This window comes from Dunckerocampus dactyliophorus, chromosome 11, assembly GCF_027744805.1.
Source record: "Dunckerocampus dactyliophorus isolate RoL2022-P2 chromosome 11, RoL_Ddac_1.1, whole genome shotgun sequence".
NCBI lineage: Eukaryota > Metazoa > Chordata > Actinopteri > Syngnathiformes > Syngnathidae > Dunckerocampus > Dunckerocampus dactyliophorus.
The window spans coordinates 9,498,226-9,517,489 of NC_072829.1; the positions used below are offsets into that span (position 1 = coordinate 9,498,226).

The 19,264-nt window shown below is 40.6% G+C and overlaps 1 protein-coding gene across 8 annotated transcripts in view; it reads left to right on the top strand.

Moving 5' to 3' along the window:
* The window catches only part of diaph2 (diaphanous-related formin 2), a 471,153-nt gene that overhangs the window by 22,381 nt on the left and 429,508 nt on the right, over positions 1-19,264 (top strand). For 7 of the 8 annotated variants that reach the window (XR_008572894.1, XR_008572895.1, XM_054792014.1 and 4 more), the window contains 2 exons: positions 3,975-4,079; positions 11,733-11,753. Coding sequence is in view for 6 of the 8 variants with exons in the window: in XM_054792014.1 (XP_054647989.1) it covers positions 3,975-4,079; positions 11,733-11,753 (126 nt within the window). In the remaining 2 variants the exon portion in view is untranslated. The remainder of the gene's footprint in view (positions 1-3,974; positions 4,080-11,732; positions 11,754-19,264) is intronic. The other variant, XM_054792016.1, reaches the window with a different exon arrangement.

Sequence of the window (19,264 nt, forward strand, 5' to 3'; positions counted from 1 at the left end):
ACCAGGATTTAAAAAGCAGTGTGTGCGAATCGAGGCATACTTACTTTTCTAAACACATCAACGCGTGTGACGTCGTGTTTTGTGCGCACATGCATCACTTCCCTATCCTGCAGTAGTTGCTGCTGTAGTAATACTGTAGTAGTCGCAGTAGTAGCGGTAACACAGGCAGGCACAACAACAACAAGTTGCATGCTTTGAGGAACAAAAGCATCACGTCCACTTTTTTAAATCTAAAATGCAAATCATTAAATAATTCATACATTACAGTAGTAAGCAGTCAATGCATGGAAGCTTCACAGTTACAAACCAATGTGGTTTTAGTAGACCACGTTTCTTCATTCTTCATTTAGACGAGGGCTGTCCAAAGTGCGGTCTGGGGGCCATTCGAAGCTTGCGGCTTGTTTTTTATTGGGCGTAGCACATGGTTGAAAAAAATAAAATAAAAAAATGTGGAAAATACAGCTAAAGGCATTATGTAAAGAGAAAAGGCTTTAATATTGGCAATGTTAATAAATAGTAACACAAAGCTTTGTCTGTAACACTGTGCGTTTTGTCTAACCTTTGTACAAAATACAGACCTGATCAAAATCTTAAGACCAGTTTAAAAATTGCTAGAATTTGCATTTTGCACATTTGGATCTTAATGAGGTTTTAAGTAGAGCTACAATATGCAAAAACAAGAAGGGGGAGTGAGACAAAAAACATTTGGAACTTTTAACAAAAAAAAAAAAAAAGAAATAGGTTGTTTATGACCTGATCAAAAGTGTAAGACCACAGGCTATAAAAGCCAAAATCTGCTAAAAATTTTAATTTTCTATCAGGCATTCACACTGTCATGCCCTCCTGATGGCTAAAGCTAAGAAGCTTTCTCTTTTTGCACGTGGTCGGATTGTCGAGCTGCATAAGCAAGGCCTCTCACAGCGTGCCACTGCTGCTGAGGTTGGGCACAGTAAGACAGTCATTAAATTTTTTTAAAGATCCTGAGCATTATGGAACAAAAATGTCAAGTGGTAGACCAAAAAAATCACACCTGCGCTGGGTTTAAAAAGCAAAAAACTAATTCAAAGACCTCGTCTACTTCAACGCCACGAAACTGCCCGTTTAGACTTTGCCAGGGAGCATCAAACATGGGACACTGAAAGGTGGAAAAAGTTGTATTCTCTGATGAGAAAAAATGTAACCTTGGCGGTCCAGATGGCTTCCAACGTTACTGGCATGACAAGGAGATCCCACCTGAGATGTTTTCTACCCGGCACAGTGAAGGGGGGTCCATCATGGTCTGAAGTGCTTTTTCATTCAGTGGAACACTGGAGCTTCAGGTGGTGCAGGGTCGTCAAACGGCGGATGCTTACGTACAGATGTTGCAGCGGGCATCCCTCATGACTGAGAGCCCTCGTTTGTGTGGTAACAGCTGGGTTTTTCAACAGGACAACGCTGCAGTTCACAATGCTCGCTTGACCAAGGACTTCTTCAGGGAGAATAGCATCACTCTTTTGGACCATCCTGCATGTCCCCCCTCATTTAAATCCCATAAAGAACATTTGGGGATGGATGGCAAAGGAAGTTTATAAAAATGGCCATCAGTTCCAGACAGTTGATGCCCTTGGTGAAGCCATCTTCACCACATGGAGCAATGTTCCCACTAGCCTCCTGGAAACACTCGCATCAAGCATGCACAAAGCAATTTTTGAAGTGATTAACAAGAACGGTGGAGCTACTCATTACTGAGTCCTACTGAGGAAATGTTTTCTTCTGATTTGGAGAGTTTTTTGTTATTTTTTGAGCGATGGTCTTAAACTTTTGATCAGCTGATAAACAGCCTATTTCAGTTTAATTGTTGTTTCCAATAAATTACTTTTTCAAACTGCTTTTTGTCTCACTCCCCCTTCTTGTTTTTGCATATTGTAGCTCTACTAAAAACCTAATTAAGATCCAGATGTGCAAAATGCAAATTCTAGCAATTTTTCAACTGGTCTTAAGATTTTGATCAGGTCTGTATTAAAAAAACCCACTAAATATCAAAGTGGCTCCCACGTCTTTTCACTTTTCAGTGGAAAAGGTTTTGACACCCTTGCAATTGGATAATCAAAAGACACAAACCTTTTTTAACTTAAGTTTTTGTAAATATCTCTCAAAGGTATGTACATTTTGGAATTAATATGGTTCCTTTTATTTAATAACATTCTCCAATCAATTTATTTTACTCAGACGCCACCTCGGGGTCAAAGTTAGTTAGTGCGTACGAGAAGAGTCAACGTTAACAAGCTTAGTCACTGGGGCTGCTAGCAAAACCTTCCAGGCTAAGGGGGGGCGGGGATAATGGGGAATGCAAAATTATTTCATTCATTCAGTCATTATGACGCCAGCTCCTTAAAATATGGTTTTGTTGCTTACAAGCGTGCTAGTGCGTGTGTTGTGAGAGGTTTGTTGTTCCGTCATTTTGGATTAAAGTCAGAACGATCCAGAATTTTCTGCAATAGCGTTGAAGACGTTTCTATTCCTGTCCAATTCCTAGTGTTACGTTTTGGGCTCGGGAAAACACCTGTCACTCATTATGTTTTCTACAGTGTTTTAATTTGATAATGTGTTTAGGTTAGCATTACATTACTACAAGGTCCGCCAGAATTGTGACAGTAGCGAGCTGGGCCATGGTCCCGATATGGTCCAGGACCAGTGGAATAAACTATATAGAAATGTACTGGGAGAGGATTTCATTTTCTTCATTTTCCACCAGAGGGCAGCAAGGCTCCACACATTTACTCTCCTTGGTGGCGGTGAAAGTCCCCCCTCCGCTCTGTTCAATCGAGACATTTTCTTTTGAGAGAATGCTTCTTAAAAACATCCCACCATTCTAATCACCATGTCATTCTGTAGCTATTAGTGCTCCACTCGGCCTTTGCTCTCCATGCCTTTCACATGACAGCCCACTTTTATGGCGCAGCATTAAAAGTATCTGAAGGATAATACCACCCAATATTTGGCAAATACTGACTATCAAGGCTTATTTGAGTTGATGGCCTGAATAGATAAGCCGGTGTGTTTGTTCAATTGTTCTCCCTTGTTCAGAGTTTGTACTTTTTTGTATACTCTAGCCTTGCAACAGTCGTTTATTCAAGGACTAATGAATACTGCCATTTTTTTTATTTCTCATGCTTACCTTGCACTCCAAAAAGAAAAATACATGTGAAATGAACTCATTCAACTGCGGAAGGACATGGTCTCATTTAACAGGTGTAGCAGGAAGAAAAGCAATTGATTAATTGATGCTGACTGGAGATACACTTTTTACAGACATCATATTTCCTTCATATTTACAGTGGGGAAAAAAGTTCATATTTTGAGAATATTTTTCAAACAAAAACAAATGGAAATAGGAATAAAGTTCCTTCCATACAATTCTAAAAAGACATCATTGTTATTGAAATGTTAAAATGCTGAAACCTATACCCGCCCATAACTCAGGATGCTAATAATCCTCTCTGTGCACGTTCCGTTTGTTTGTCATATTGTGTAATTTCTTGTTTTGTGGTCATTCTCATTTGCTATAGCTGTCGCTGTCCTGTGCTGGCATCAGGAAAGCCAAAGAAAGAGTAAAATACACAGCTCATTGGAATCTTATTTTATTACCAAGTGGACTTCTTGCCACGTGAGCCATATTGTATCGAACAACTTGGACAGAGACAATCGACTGTCTTACTGAGCAGGAACTTCCTTTTCCTGTCCTATGGTCATCATCACATGACATTTTTTACCCTTCTGTGTGGTTATCACAAAAACTACAGCAAAGCCAAAGCAAAAGTAAAATACACCACTTATTCCAAACTTTCATTTCATTTCAACCATATTGTTGCGCCTCTAACAACTGTCAGTATCTAGCTTTATTTATTTACTCTTTTGCTGAACAAATATTGTGTTATGAAGCCTTCGGGTGACGTTTATTGTGGCTAACACTTGTCTTCCTGTGCTTCCTATAGGAGGACATGAATCTGAATGAAGAGCGAAAGGCCCCACTTCGTGGAAAGGATTTAAGCACCAAACGGGAAATGGTGGTCCGGTACATCTCAGCCACTGCCAAATCTGTAAGTCAGTGAACATTGTATGCAAAGTGAAGTGTGTCCCCCCTAATGACTGTAGTTGTGATGAATCTCCAGAATGAGTTCAGTCTGATTCCCGTGCTTTGCAGTATGTATGGCTTTCCTCACGCACTCACTGCTGTCAAATCTCCACTTTTCACGCTTCGCACCTGAATCTTCTGATTGCCGTTTGATTTATTTCCCACCCACCGGCTCCCCATCATCCTTTTGTTGCCATTGTACTGCAATCTGCCATTGTAGGCAGCCATCACCCGGTAATCGTAGTCCACTCACTCACAAACTCACACAGTGCTCGGTGGATGGTCAGTGTTTGTCCAGCCGTATGCTTGCATGCAAACTGTTTCGTAGGTTGGTTGGTTGCCGGTTCTTGTTTGCTTGCATGTTTCTTTGGGAGATTTGAAGCGGACACCTTGTCTTTGTCATTTCGGAAAAGGGTGCAGGTAGAGGGGAGACAGTCCCTGGGGGTCCAACAGCAGTCTTGCATTGAAACAGTTCCAAAAAACAGTGGCCACAAGCAATTTTTATATACGTACATGGAATCCATGCAAAATGTTTTTTTTTTTTTTTGGAATATTTGGAGTAGCATGTAGCATGGCATGTTGTGACATGGTCATTGGCTCATAACATTCAGTTTCACTTTGGGTGTAGAATTGACCTACAGTTTGTCTACTTCAGTGTCTTTTCATTTTATATTGAACACTGTAAAACAAGTAGGCCTAATATAACTGTAGTGATGAAGTAAAAAAAAAAAAAAATCTGCAAAATCTTTCATTTGACTTTCCCTCCGATAGCTTCCCAAACCTGCAAAGCATCATCATTTATTAGCCCCCTCATTGGTATGGTAATTAACCGGCATTATTGATAATGATGATTATGATTTTTTTTTTTCCCAGAGATGACTGAATTCCTCACCGGGCCCATTATTCTTGTGTGCGAGCGATGATGTTTTATTCAAATGGATAACAATCTGTGTAGTCGAAAGAAAAGAGAACATAACGTGATGTCTCTCAGCACGGCGCTATTACTTTCATTAGGACTTGAAGAAGAAGAAGAGGCATGGGGGGTGGAAGGGGTTGAATGTCACTGTTGACATATCAGTGCGTGTCACAGGGGGTAGCCTCTGGCGCTGAAAAGTGCAGTCTTTGTTGAAATACTACCTTCTCCATCTCCATTTGCTTTAATGCTGCCAAGGGGACGACGTTAGTTTGACTTTTTGGATCTAATTTTACTAAAACTAAGGGTAATGACCGTAAGTAGTAGAAGAAAAAAACAATGCATTCTTAAATATTTATGAGGTGGTAAAAACGGTGCGTCCATAACAGGGATGGGCATTTGACTAAATGTCAAGACTGAACCTACAGCGCCTCTGCTGGTTGCTGCCCAGTAGTGCACTCAATTGACATAGTTCTTCATGATCAGTTTTAATTGATTTTCATGCCCATCCCTCATTCACTTGTCAATGTGACACACATACAATGTAAGTGTGAGAAAATATACATCCCCAACTAATAAATCATGCTGTTACGTGGTTGAATATGGCCTATTATTATAAAGAAAATAGGCATGTGTTAGTACATTTTACGTTTTTTTTTTAAATCAAGCATTTTCAAGCATAAAAATGGATTAGTGAACTAAAATGCAAATTATGCATTCAGAAGGTGCATTCAAAGACATTGTGATGAGATGTAGTATTCTACACCGGTCATTAGGTGTCAGTAATCGCACTGTAATGTTTGGTGAGACACACAAGCACCAGACTTGATCCCCGGAAAGCAGGCTTTTATTGCTGGTTTGAACAATCTCACAACAGGCACAATACTCCCTAAAGCGAGCTACTGTTGCGGCTGTAACCCACGTCAAGCTAAATATCAACTCTGAGCCATTTCCTGAATAACTCTGAACCTCTGAATCACTTCCTGTCCCCTTCCACCGCCACAAAGTTACAGCAGCACACACAAGTACGAGACTTTACTATAATTACTTATTTACAGTTGCCTCTTGTTTAATGTGGTTAATTGGTTCCAGACCTGACCATGATAAGTGAATTTCCATGAAGTAGAATTCAATATTAATAACTGGAATATTTTTGTAGTTAGAGCATAAAAAAACTGTTCAGGACTTTCTAAATACGGGTTTAAACATTATTAGATCCCTGTAGACATGAAATAACAACCCAATACTCACTTTTACACTCCTATTACTCTTTGTTGACATCGTAGTGCACATGCTACGGATCACTGCAGGAACATAACAGATGGCCACCGCTAGCATAGCAAGCTAGTGAACTAATTAGGTAGCCCCTCTAATTCTGAGTGGAAGAAGCCAAAAACTTGCATGTCGGCTCGGCTGTGCTGGCTCAGTAGCCAGTCTTCATGCAGTGTGAAAGGTCATGTAATCTAACGCCATGTCTCATAACATTACTGATGCCTAGTAACCAGAATACTACGTATAATATATATATATAATATATAATGTAATTTCAATATTTTTTGACTAATATTAGGCTATAGTCAACCACGGAAAAGCGATCATTTATTATGTTTTGAAAAAACTTGATATAGTGAGGGAGCGATATTCGAGCCACGATGAAGCGAGGGATGACTGTGAGGCCTAAATGACTTATTTTACTTATGTATGTCTACTATATTGGGCAATATGAGTGTTAAGATGGCTATGGGGTGTTATTTCATGTGTAGAGGGCTCTAATAATGTTAAAAACTGTATTTAGAACATCGTAAACAGGTTTTCAATGTCATCAGTACGAAAATATTCCATTTATGAATAAGGAATCCTACTTTGCGGAAATTCACCCACACACGGTTAGGTCTGGAACCAACTAACTGCGATAAACAAAGGATTACTGTTTATAAAACTAACCAATGAGAGCATATTACAAAAAAACCATATGAGCTGTCACAAATAATGAGCTTGTAGTAATATTGCTTGTGGATACTGATGCATGCACTGTTGATGGAATGTTGTTGTCTTTTTGAAAATGTGGATAAAGCAGGAGTGTTGCACTTTGGACTTGTTGGTTTGCTGTGGTGCTTTCACTTTTCTAACGTTTGTTGTTTTTGCTTGTGAGATGGCATTGTTTGGGGCTTCCTCTAAATGTTACTTTGCACTTTTCCCTCTTTGATGTTGATGGTATTTCAAAGTCCGAGTAGAATAGTTCTGTTTTTATCGCCATAGACCCAATAGATTGTTCATTGTCATTGACATTGTTTATACTTCAATATAAATTGTTGAAGTTATTAAAGTTATTCTTTCTTCAAACGATCACCCAGGGTATGCAGCCATAGAGGTGGCGGCTTAGGGCTGTGTCTACTGCTTAAAAAAAGACATATCACCTAATATTGCTTGGCCTTTGCCTTGCCCATTTATGCTGTCCTCTGATGGGCAGGTTTTCAGCATAAAATGCTTCATCCATTAGGTATTAGTTTTTCATATAGTGCAAATATTTGCAGTATGCCATTGAGATAGCTGAAGCCAGTGTGGCTTGAAACTGTATCTAATGTTAAGAAAGACAGATTATTTTGTTTACCTGCATAAAATGTGTCTTTCAAAGGAAAGGCTATGTTTATTCCTTCCTCCTCCCCTCATGAATTGCCACCGCTCTATCACCAGGCCAGATTGAGAACTTTCAGTCGCTGCCAGGGGAGGGGGCCTCAGCAGGAGTCTTGCAAATTGCCCCCCTAACATGAAAACGGAATTACTTTTTTTTTTTTCCCCCAAGGAAGAATTTGCACATTGACCCTATTCATTTGAATATTAACTGTGTTTCAGAACAGAACAGAATAGAGAATCTAGATGTGTTTTGCAGGAACGCAACATGTCTAAGGACGTCCTTGACCATCAGCTTTGCATGAACAAATTTGCCTTTCACCTGCTTCCATTGTCCCCTAGCTTTTTAAAAATCAACTCTATTAAAACTTTCCTCTAACACAGCCATTTCTCTGAGATTGTATGAGATTGTATGTTGTCTAGTGGCTAATTTCATGTTTCATGCAAAATCTGCTGCACTTCACATGCTTTGGAAGGCCGCGATGGGAGAGTCGTGTCCAACATTATTAATCATGTTCCATTCAAATTTAATTTGCTTCATTTGACTTCAGAGTCTCATTCTTTTAATGGGACTCAATTTTAGCCAGATACAGTGTTCCCTCGTTTATTGTGGGGGATAGGTTCCCAAAATAGCCTGTAATAATTGAATTCCGCGAAGTAGCCAACTTTATTTGTTTGCCATTATGTGTTTTAAGGTTGTAAAACCCCCCGTCATAGACTTAACACACTTTTCTCATACAGGCATTAACATTTTCTCACATTTCTGTCTTATTTAAACACTCTCAAAGTTCAAATTTTAACACAAGAAATTCTCAAGTGACTCACCTGTATTTCAGTCCTTTGACCATGCCTCGCCATCGCGCCGTTTGGTTGTGGCGTTTTAGTGTCCTTGTTATAACATATTGCTCCTGCCGTCGTCGTCCTCCTCGTCCTACTCCTTGAACCGAAGATTCATTTAGCCGGTTAGCTTCTTCTTCTTCTATTGTTTATTGGCGGTTAGCAAGCAGCTCACACCGTTAGCTAGTTTGCTAGCGACTATTGACCACAACAAGAAACGGCCAATCAGAATGCAGAACACAATGAGCCAGCTATATTTAGCCGGCTATAGTCTACCATGGGTTCCTAACATGCTCATACAGGCACATAAACATACTGAGACAAGTGGAGCTCCTCATGTCTTCAACATGAGTATACAACACCCTCTACTGGTCGCAGGAGTGAACACAATAACACACACATACAACAGAGCACCGATAGATTGTTCTAATACACCACAAGGACGCAGAACGCGATGTGCGTTCATACGCTGTTAAAAAATAGAATAAAGATGAACCGCGATGTAGCGACGGAACACTGTGCCCATTTATTTTACATGAAGTGGATCCTCTGAAAGCCGAAAGCCCCTGACGTCATATCATTTGGAATTTGACCAACACTTTTGAGGAGAATGACCCTCTAAAGTAGCATTTGAACTGCCATAGAGCTCAGTTCTTCAGTGGTGGACAAGGGTGCAGCAACGTACAAACCCTCCAAACACAGAAAACACACACCATAAAAGATGCAACGGGAAAATGCTGCAAAAATGGAAATGCCAAAAACACACACGTCTTCACATGCACAACAAAGCTTTTAGGATTTGATACATAATTCTATTTAAATTATTTTTAATGGTGAAACGTTTTTAAAGTCAAACGGCTTCCCAAAGTGGACTTTGTTTGAGCTCAGAGGTTCCACTGTAATACCAATCCATTCTTTCTTTCTGATGGTGCACTACAATACATACAAACATGTTGGACATGTGCTTATCTCTTTTAGGCTCCATCCCTCGCTGTACAATTGTCTGTGCAGGCTCTGAAGATAGTGTCTGAGCTGCTTTCATAATGTTTTTGTACATTTCTTTTAAGGCATCAACTGTGGAAAAGGTTGCAAGCTATACACACAGTGCCTAGTCAGCATAAAACACCCCCGGCGCGGTAGGTCTCCTGCTGGAGTGGCGACAGATACAAAGACTGATTAATGCCGCACACCAGGCGGCGGTGCATGTAAAATTGACTTTACGGCACCTGTAAACCCTCGCAAGAAGGCAGCATGAAGAGTCTCAGTAAAAGACGTAGGAAATGAGATTTAGAAAGTGTGTGAGAGAGCTTAGAAGGGCAGGAGTGGAGGACAGAAAAGAGGAGAGGGGAGGTAGAATGCAAAAGGCACAGCGTGTTCTCCAGTGACATTTTAATCAAGATGCATTTGCTTTGGACACAACATGGAGCTGACAAATGGTAGCTGTAGCACTTGGAATATAGTTACCTGGTGCTACAAGCCCACAGAGGCAGCGCTAAAAGACAGGTCACGGTCAGTTTAGTAGGGGTTCTTACGTAAAATGATCATAATTCAAACCTTAAACTGTGCTTGTGTCACACAGAAAGAGAAGATGAAACGTGAGGCTAGCTAGACGTTATTTCAAACTAGCTTATTGTGCGAATAGTCTTACAATGAAGGAAATTATCACAGAAATCAGCATCTATAGTATATTTAAGACTTGCTGCTATGCCTCTACTTAGAAGCCCTTGCTTACAATATAGTTATCTGGTGGAAAGACACCCTTCCCTGCTGAGAGAGCCATGGAAAGCAGCCCTGCCACCAGCCACGTTTGACAGGCAGCCATGTTAAACTGCAACATCACAGACTACATTTGCATGCAGTCAATATTCGGGTTAAGGTCAGTATTCCGGTTTCTGAAACATTCGGAAAAACCCCTTAACATGCGCGACGTGAAAAAAACCTTAAGAAAAAACCCTGCACGGACAACGTATAGATGCATGGAAAACGTCATGACGCAATGAGCGTCATGTCCGCTTCTTCTCCCTGTTTCCAAAAACAACAACAACAACACCGGCACGGCGGATAATGAACGCCTTTGTTTGCGTTTTGGTGCTGGTACTGACCTGCCACCAGTACTTGACACTATTCTGTCTGTTTTCCTCGTCTCTCGCCAGGAAGAGAATTCACTCTGTGCATCGGTTTCAGCACCTTGGACCGTTTGTTCCATAGAACAATGGCATGGAGTGAGCCCTTTTGTCAGTCATACAGTCTCTTTATCTCAGTGGGTGGAGGCGGGGCCGGTAACATACACACAGAGTGCAGAAGAGTGTAACGTAGTAAAAATTAAATTGGCAGGTTGCCATATATTGCCATTATTTAAATATTTTTTTTTTATTGTACTTTTCTTAAAAGTAATTTCAAAATCTCGTCTCGTCCCTTTCTCGTAGACCAAATCTTGTGTATCGTCTCGTCTTGTGTATCGTCTCGTCTTGTGAACTGAGTGTCTTGTGACACACCTATCATACAATGATGGAATGGCCATGGGAAGCAGCTTCTCTTGTAAAGACACTGCATGATATGCTGCTTGGTGTGCTTTGCTAAGCAAATTAGACACCCTGGCATTATGCAGTGATGTTTTGCATCACTTTAAAAAAAAATCTGGGTTTGTTTTGTTGTCACCTTGCCAACTGCATGATCGGTAGCAAATAATGAACGTAAGAGCCCAACATTTTGTTCGCTAGTAGCTAGTCTAGTATCATCATGCTAGTTTGAAAGCTAAACGCTAATGAAGACTGGAGCGATGCACACCACGCAACCTCTTTAGTCACTACTTGTTTTTAGGTAATGAATGTGTATATTTTTACAGATGAGGTCTCTTCACCTCTTCCACAGTTGTTGCCAAGTAATTACTATACCAACATTTTAAGGAATACACCCGTAACACGGGGACAAGCTGCTGTAAATCATTTGCATGATCGTTTTCTTACGGTTTCAACCTCTCCCCTATCTATCTTACTAACACTTGAAACATCTGGAAATTGCAGCTGCGAAACAGACATTTTCTTTTATATGTGCTTCTAATCGCAATTGTTGATTTAAAAAAAAATAATAATAATCTGGCTGTGTAGTGTGTGAAGGACATTGTTATGTTACACAAAGTTACGCTCATGCCTCAATGTGTAATTGTCTGGCCTACTCATGACTGTGCTGTTTGTGTCTTTTTGCGCATTAACCTTCTCCGCTGATTGCTGCATGCAGATAACTGGGAGCAAAGTTGCGGTAAGTAATCTATTATTATTATTATAATTTTTATTATTACTAGTAGTAGTATGATTTGGCTTCTGTATCTTCATGTCTGTTTTGTGTGGGCACATACACCATTCAGTCTCTTTAACAGTGATTTGAGCACACACTTATTTATATGTCTACATTAGGGATCGGAATAATAATTGAGTCTTTCATTGTTAAGAACCTGCAGAGGTGGTATTGAGTCAGTCTCATCTAGTTAGCTGTGCAAATAGGAACAAATAGATCAAATAGCACAAAAAGTGGGGATGACCCATATGTGGTGCAAAGGGGTGCCAAAGCTATTTGAGGTGGTGATGGGGGGGTGGAATTCTTTCGAGTCTGTATTTTCTGTATTTAAAAGCTGTTTGCACATGTGTAAATGATATGATCAATAACAGATGCTCGCCACCGCTCCTGACCTCAGCTGACATATTGAACTACATCCATGCTGCAGCAGGCAGCATCCTGTTGCTCAGTACAACACTGCCATGGAAACAAGTACATAACATGCCGAGAGCGTTTACTGCTACACCTACCAGAAATGTAGTCAAATGTTCATCCCTTGCATATACATGGCAAAAGTGAGTTCATTTTCTTCCCCAACACCACGTTACATGTGAATGCTTTGGGTATTGTATTGTCGCGGGTTCGATCCTCCGTCCTCCCGTGATCATGTTGAAGTATCCTTTGGGAACGTACTGAACCCCCAGTTGCTCCTGATGCTGCGTCATAAGTAGCTACCGTAAATGTGCTAACAGTGTCAAAGCGCTTTGAGTGCCTTGGAGGTGGAAAAGCGCTATACAAGTGAAAGACCATTTACCATTTTACCATTTATTGGGTGTATTGCTCTGAATGGTTTTGTTTCTGTGCTTTTAGTCACACACAAAAAAAAATCATTAAATAAAGTGTTTACCCATGCTTTTGCAACTGTGATTTCATTGGCCATTTTTAGCAGTTTAAAGCATTTAGAAAGCTTAAAAGCGAAGACAGACAAGATAAAGCAGCACTGCGTGACCCGGCCTATGTTCTGGCCATGCTCTCAGACACGTTCCTGAGTACTTTTGAGGCACTTTACAGGGACATTTTATCGATTGCAATTTCTCCCTCCTTTGTCAAATTGTTCTTTTGTGTGTTTTTTATTCCGTGGACGGCAGAGTGGGGTCTTAGCTTGGCTTGTATTGATATAGCAGTGGCCACTATGTGTTGTGTAAATGGAATATGACATAATTGGGACTCCAGCTTGGATTCACACTTCCTGTTGGAGATGCACAGGCCGCCACTTTTACAGGTGTTTGAAACTGTGCCAGATGAGGGCATTTTTTTCAGCTTTGTCAAACATTTGATCAGTGCGTACTCATATATGAGCTAGAGCAGTTAGATCATTACAATGTCATTCTTAAAATCTTGTCTCATCTTAATAAATTTGAGAGGGCAGTAATTGAAGCAAACTACAGTAGATCTCAGCCTTTTACAGGAGTTACGTTCCACATTTACCAGCGAACGGCAAAAATCATATCAGAATGTCTATTTTTAACACATGTCAATGCTGAATCGCAAATGTGTGAGGATCCACTGTCCAATTATTGCATCTATTTGGGCATGTAGTCAACACAAGCAAATTAGCGCCGGCTTGTTTGTTGTTGTTGTGTGCCATCTTACTAGCTTAAAAGACGATAACGTTTCATCCTCAATTTCCGTCTGCATCCAAGGGAACAAAATATCAATACCACAGCTAAAGCATTCAGTCATTGATTTTTGCAGGTGACAAATGTTGAAGCCTTGGCAGGGGTCTGCGCTCTCTCGATTGCTCTTCTCGCAAACTGTGAGTTGTCATTCTTCAGTAGGCTCTCCAAGAAGAAGTAGGAGGATGAAGCTGAGAGTGTTTAGCCTGGTTAGCTGGTGGTTGGTCACAGTTAACTCCCTGCTTTGCTGGCAGATTCCCATTTTCACGCTGTCAGCGTGTGTCATTGGGATAGAGCACTCTCTCTTGTGCTCAGAAGGGGAGCGCCGGTGAGAATTGTCTGTAGGGAACACGCACACTGTAACTCCTCTGTCTCAGGCATGAAATTTCTCTGACATTTCCTGCTCTCCCACTAGAGAGCGAGCTAGGAATAGAGGACTGTGTAAATTGGATCTAATCCAGTTTGACCGGCGTGCAAATGTGCAACACTTCTAAGCCTCAAACGCTCTCTCCACCTCAAGATTGAGCGGCGGATGAGCAGAATACATACCTGTTCATCCATACCAACATGTCGGCAGGTGCTAAAAGCAGATGCCTTTGCTTCTGCACAGCCCTGTCGCTGCCCGCTGACCAAATATGAAGCTTTTACAGTATCCCGTCCTGTAAAGATTGGCCTGATTTACGTCACAAGTCAAGGGCCAGCTTGTAACAATCCATCAGTGACTCCTGCAGTGTTACTGTGGAAGCAGTCTTCCTTCCTCCTCTTCTCCTGCTGCACTCTCATTGACGTGCTCTCCTGGAACACTGCTGAGAGTGGCATGGTGTGCGTGAATGATAAGAACATCTTGTCTGTGTCTCGAAAAAACAAGGAGGTGATCAATATGTACAGAGTGGAAGGATTCACCTTTATTGCCAAGGTGACCCTCTGGCCTGACATTCATGTCAGACAATAACTGTAAATGTGTTAACATGTACTGTACTATATATCTCATGGTCACTCTTTTTCATTACATAGCTGTGATAAAATGTACTTCATAGTACTTGGGCGATTCTACAAATACATCTCATTTTATATTGCCCAAACATGCAATACATTTATAGTATTTTCTGGACTTTAAGTCACACAGGACTATAAGTCGCATTTACCGGTATTTATGATCGAGCTATCATCAGAGCGAGCTTTTTAACGTTTTTTTTAATTTATTCATTTTTTTTAGGAGTGCCAAGGCACCCCTCCTCGCAATATTAAATTCACAAGAGTAGAAGACGATGCCAGATGGAGGGGGCAATGTTCACACCAACAATGAGACAGTCTAAAGCTACAGAAGCTGAAATAAGTACATTTTTAAGTATATGGATACTATAAAAACGGACCCCTTTACTAAATGTCATGATGTTCTCAAAGAAGACATTTTCAATACATGACATGATGCCTGAACGCATCCCGGGGTGTGTAAAAACTTACTAAACAGCTGTATTTTAACACTAAAACTTGAATTGAAATAGGCTGAAAACCATACGTGTGTATTTATTTGGCCAGTGGCTGACAGAGCAGCTACAATCTCCGAGCTAGTCAGTGTCCTAATTAAACTAACCCTGCTGTCTAAAATAGGACATTTCTCAATCCACACAGGTGCCATATAATTATGGTTGCACATTGCGTGCGGACACAATCTCCAAGGCAGAAGCGTATTAGAAAGTGCTGCGTAACAAAAAGCATCCGATATCTTCTGTCTGTACCATGTGTGCAAACGCAACTCAATGAATTATTGTGGCCATTAGTTGTCGGCAAAAAAACAACGACCACCCCAGTTAAAATTTAAAGGCAGCACATGTTAAATTAGAGTCATCCCTCGCCACATCGCGCTTTTAACATCGCACCCTCACTATACCGCTACTTTTAACAAAGTAATTAATTAATAAATGATCACTGTTTTGTGGTTGATTATGCCATATTATTAGTAAAAAATGCATATTTAAGCAAAATGTACTCATTCTTGGGTAAAATTAAGCATTTTTAAGCATGAAAATGGCTAAATAAATTAACAAAATGAGCTACAATACAAGGCAGAAAAAGCGTTCAGATTGTAGTAATTGTAGCATTCATTGGCCACGAGGTGTCGGTGTTTGGTGAGACAAGGGCCAGACGTGATCAGCAGTAATTAATACATTTATTGCAATTTTCATTTATCTCACAACAGGCACTATAATATCCATCCATCCATTCTTTTTCTATGCCGCTTATCCTAATTGGGGTCGGAATGGTATGCTGGAGCCTATCCCTGCTGACTACGGGCGAGAGGCGGGGTACACCCTGCATGTTTTTGGAATGTGGGAGGAAACCGGAGTACCCGGAGAAAACCACGCACGCACGGGGAGAACATGCAAACTCCACACAGAGATGCTCAGCGTAAATTCGAACCCAGATCTTCCGGATCACCAGACTGTGTGGCCTGTGTGACTGCATGCTAACCACTCACCACCATGTGGCCCAGCACTATAATAATATAATAATCATAATAAAAACACATGCTACTGTTGGGGCCATAACCCACGACAAGCTCAAACTCTGAACCTCCAACATCACTTCCTGTCCTGTACGCATCTGTCCACCAACCAGTAAGGTCCGCTAGGGAACACATTTACTGTCATACACATCAACAGGAGTTTTATTTATGTCTTATTTACTACTGTCTACTGTATAAGGTAATACGTGTGTAAAGTAATTTAAAGTCTGGATTGTCGTGGCTCCATTCTTGTTCTGTCTGTGCACATCTGATTTCCTGTACAGCTCTGGGTCCTGCCACCTGCAGAAGTTCTTTGATGACTCTGCAGTGGTTGGGTGTATCAGAGATGGACAGTAGGTGGAGTACAGGACAGTGATCGCTGACTCCTGCTCACCTGAATGTGGCCAAGACCAAACAGCTGGTGATTGACTTCAGGAGGAAGGTGACGCCAGTGGAGCTCATCACCCTTCATGGCTGGGAGGTGGCAGTAGTGGACCACTACAAGTACTTGGGAGTCCACATGAACAGCAGACTGGACTGCAAGGACAAAATCAATTCTGTCTACAAGAAGGGCATGAGCATACTCTACTTCCTGAGGAAGCTTAGGTCCTTCAATGTGTGCAGCAGGCTGTTGGAGATCTTCTACCAGTCTGTGGTTGCCAGTGCCCTGTACTTTGTGGGGAAGTACGCTGTGTACAAAAAAAACAACAAGGAACTGTTAACGTGTGACCCTATGTTTTCTTTTTTTATGTCTATGTCTTATTTTCTCTGATTATATCTACTATATTGGGTAATACAAATGTAAAGTTGACGGTATGTGGATTATTTCATCTCTAGAGGGCTCTAATAATGTTAGAAACCGTCTTTAGAAGGTAACAGGTTTTCTTTGCCACAACGTTGAAAATTTCCTTTTAATTCAAATTGAATCCTACTTTGCGGAAATTCACTTGGTCGAGTCTGCAACCAATTAACCGCGATAAACAAGGGATGACTGTATATATATATTTTAATATGCAAGTCACACCTGACCATAAGTATGAAAACGTGTGACTTATAGCTTGAAAAATATGTATACAAAGATAGATTTAGATTTTTTTTTTAATTGCTCCTGTAAAATCAGTGAGTAAAAAGTTGAGATGTATATCAGTGAACAAAGACTTCTCGGTGAGACAAGAGGATTGCGTTTCTTGTGAGAAGAGAAGGAAGATGGAGAGAAGAGTTATGTGTCTACGAGGGCACGCTGGCATCAGGCTCCTCCTCAACTCCAATCAAGTGCTTGTTCAATGTGCCAAGTGAGCCTATGAAGCACCTTTTTAAAAAAAAGAAGGTAATATGGCTAGTCTAAAAGCAAATCAAGGCACACTCCCTCCCCTCAGAGTAATCCCCCCCACCCGGCATTTACCTTTTAAAGACACACGGCTAAAAAGAATTTTTGTTTAAAGCCAGCCATTAAAGCAGATCCTGAAGGTTGACCAGATTTAATGTTGCACATGTCCTTGGTGCCTTTAAAATAACTTCAATGAAAAATGAATCAATTCTGTGTGTGTGGATATTGGTGGCCCGTGCCAGTGTTCAGCATAAATTCTATTTTAAATCAAGATCAAGGAAACAACACTGTGAAAGGGAATGGCTTGTTTCTCTGGCTGAAAGTGCACTTATAGAGTTCATCTAATGGAGCTCAAAAAGTTTGTTGTGACTGAGAGGCTGCTGTTGAAATGTGCCGAATGAAATCGGTTGCTTTAATGTGCTAATTTGCTTAGCTTTGGTTCTAACATAATTCTGATTATTAATACACTAGGTCCCCAACTTACCAACACCCGACTAGCGAACACTCGTGGATACGAACACAAGCTGACTGGTCTATATTTTATTATATTTTGCCTTGTAGTCAGTCGCTCAATCAGTATTTATACTGCTACTGTACATGCTTGACCAGTAGGGGGCACTGTGACACTGCTAATGCAGCCTTAGAGCTAATGAGACCAACAGATATAGAGTTAGACGCTGAGGAGATACAGTGTAAAGCTAAATGGAAAGCTAAATTGTACAACCCGGACAGAGCGTGTGATTAAAGTTTATGAAGAGTTAATAGGCCTGCTTAGTTCTACACCACCCACAGAACACTACCTCTTTTAGAAGAGTCTAACGACGACGACAACTTGTCCTTTTTTCCAATAACTCCTCCTCCTCCACCACAACGACGTATGCTCGACCACTCCTCTTCAACGGTAAATAACATTTATCATTTCGTATTATTATATCACTTTTATTATTGTTTTTTTCATTAATTATCCTCGTTTAATATTACTACTGCATCCAAACTCATATTTACATACATACGCATATACTGTATACGTAATCATGTACATGTAGTACCTATATCATTGGTAATGTTACCTTTTCCCTTACTTAAGAACAATTCGACATAAGAACGGTCGTCTGGAACCAGTTGTGTTCGTTAGTTGGGGACTTAGTGTACATGATTCAAAGGACTCGCTACGTGACTGATCGATTCATGGCAGCATAAAGAATCAAATAGCTGCCAATGTAAATGGACAGATCGTATTCACCCTGTTGATATAACAATGTAGAATCAAAACCAGCTGATGCATAGTACATATATGTATAAACACAAGCTTATAACCCCAAACGATACACCCACTGTGAATAAAAACACCTGTGGTAAATCACTGAAACTGTAGACCGTTAAATATGGTCTAAATAGAGGCGCATAGAATAAAGAAAACCAATGACATTTAAAGCAGTGAGATGAGTACTCAGTCCAGGCCAACTGAATGGTACACAACATTTAGTGTTTGTGTTTAGTATTATTCGGGTTTGTCTTCCTGCTGCTGGCTGTTTTTTGGTTGTACTTTTTCGTGTCCATTTGTACATGGGGGTACTAGCTTCAGGTGTTCAGTCAATGTTAACACAGTGATTGGTCATGGAACACTCAAAATGCTAACCTACAGTAAATGCGCTTATTATGGCCCCAGTGTTTGTTTACCTCAACAGAAAAGAGGACAGTTCGTCAATTGGAAGTAGGTGATGATTGCAGAGAAGCTCTAAAATTTGAAAACTCTATTTCTAGATTAAAAACTTAATATTTAACTGTCACGTCACTATCAAGTGTATAGTGTACAAATAAGTTAACTTAGAGGTGTGATATCATGAACTTCTCTGTACCAGGAGAAAGCCAGCACATAGAATGGTCTCTGTAGACTGAAATCTGATTAAAGGTATAGCTCTCACGTTGAACAGACACAACCACGTGTTCTATGGGGAGAGTATAAAAGTGCGGCCAGCAAGTCAAT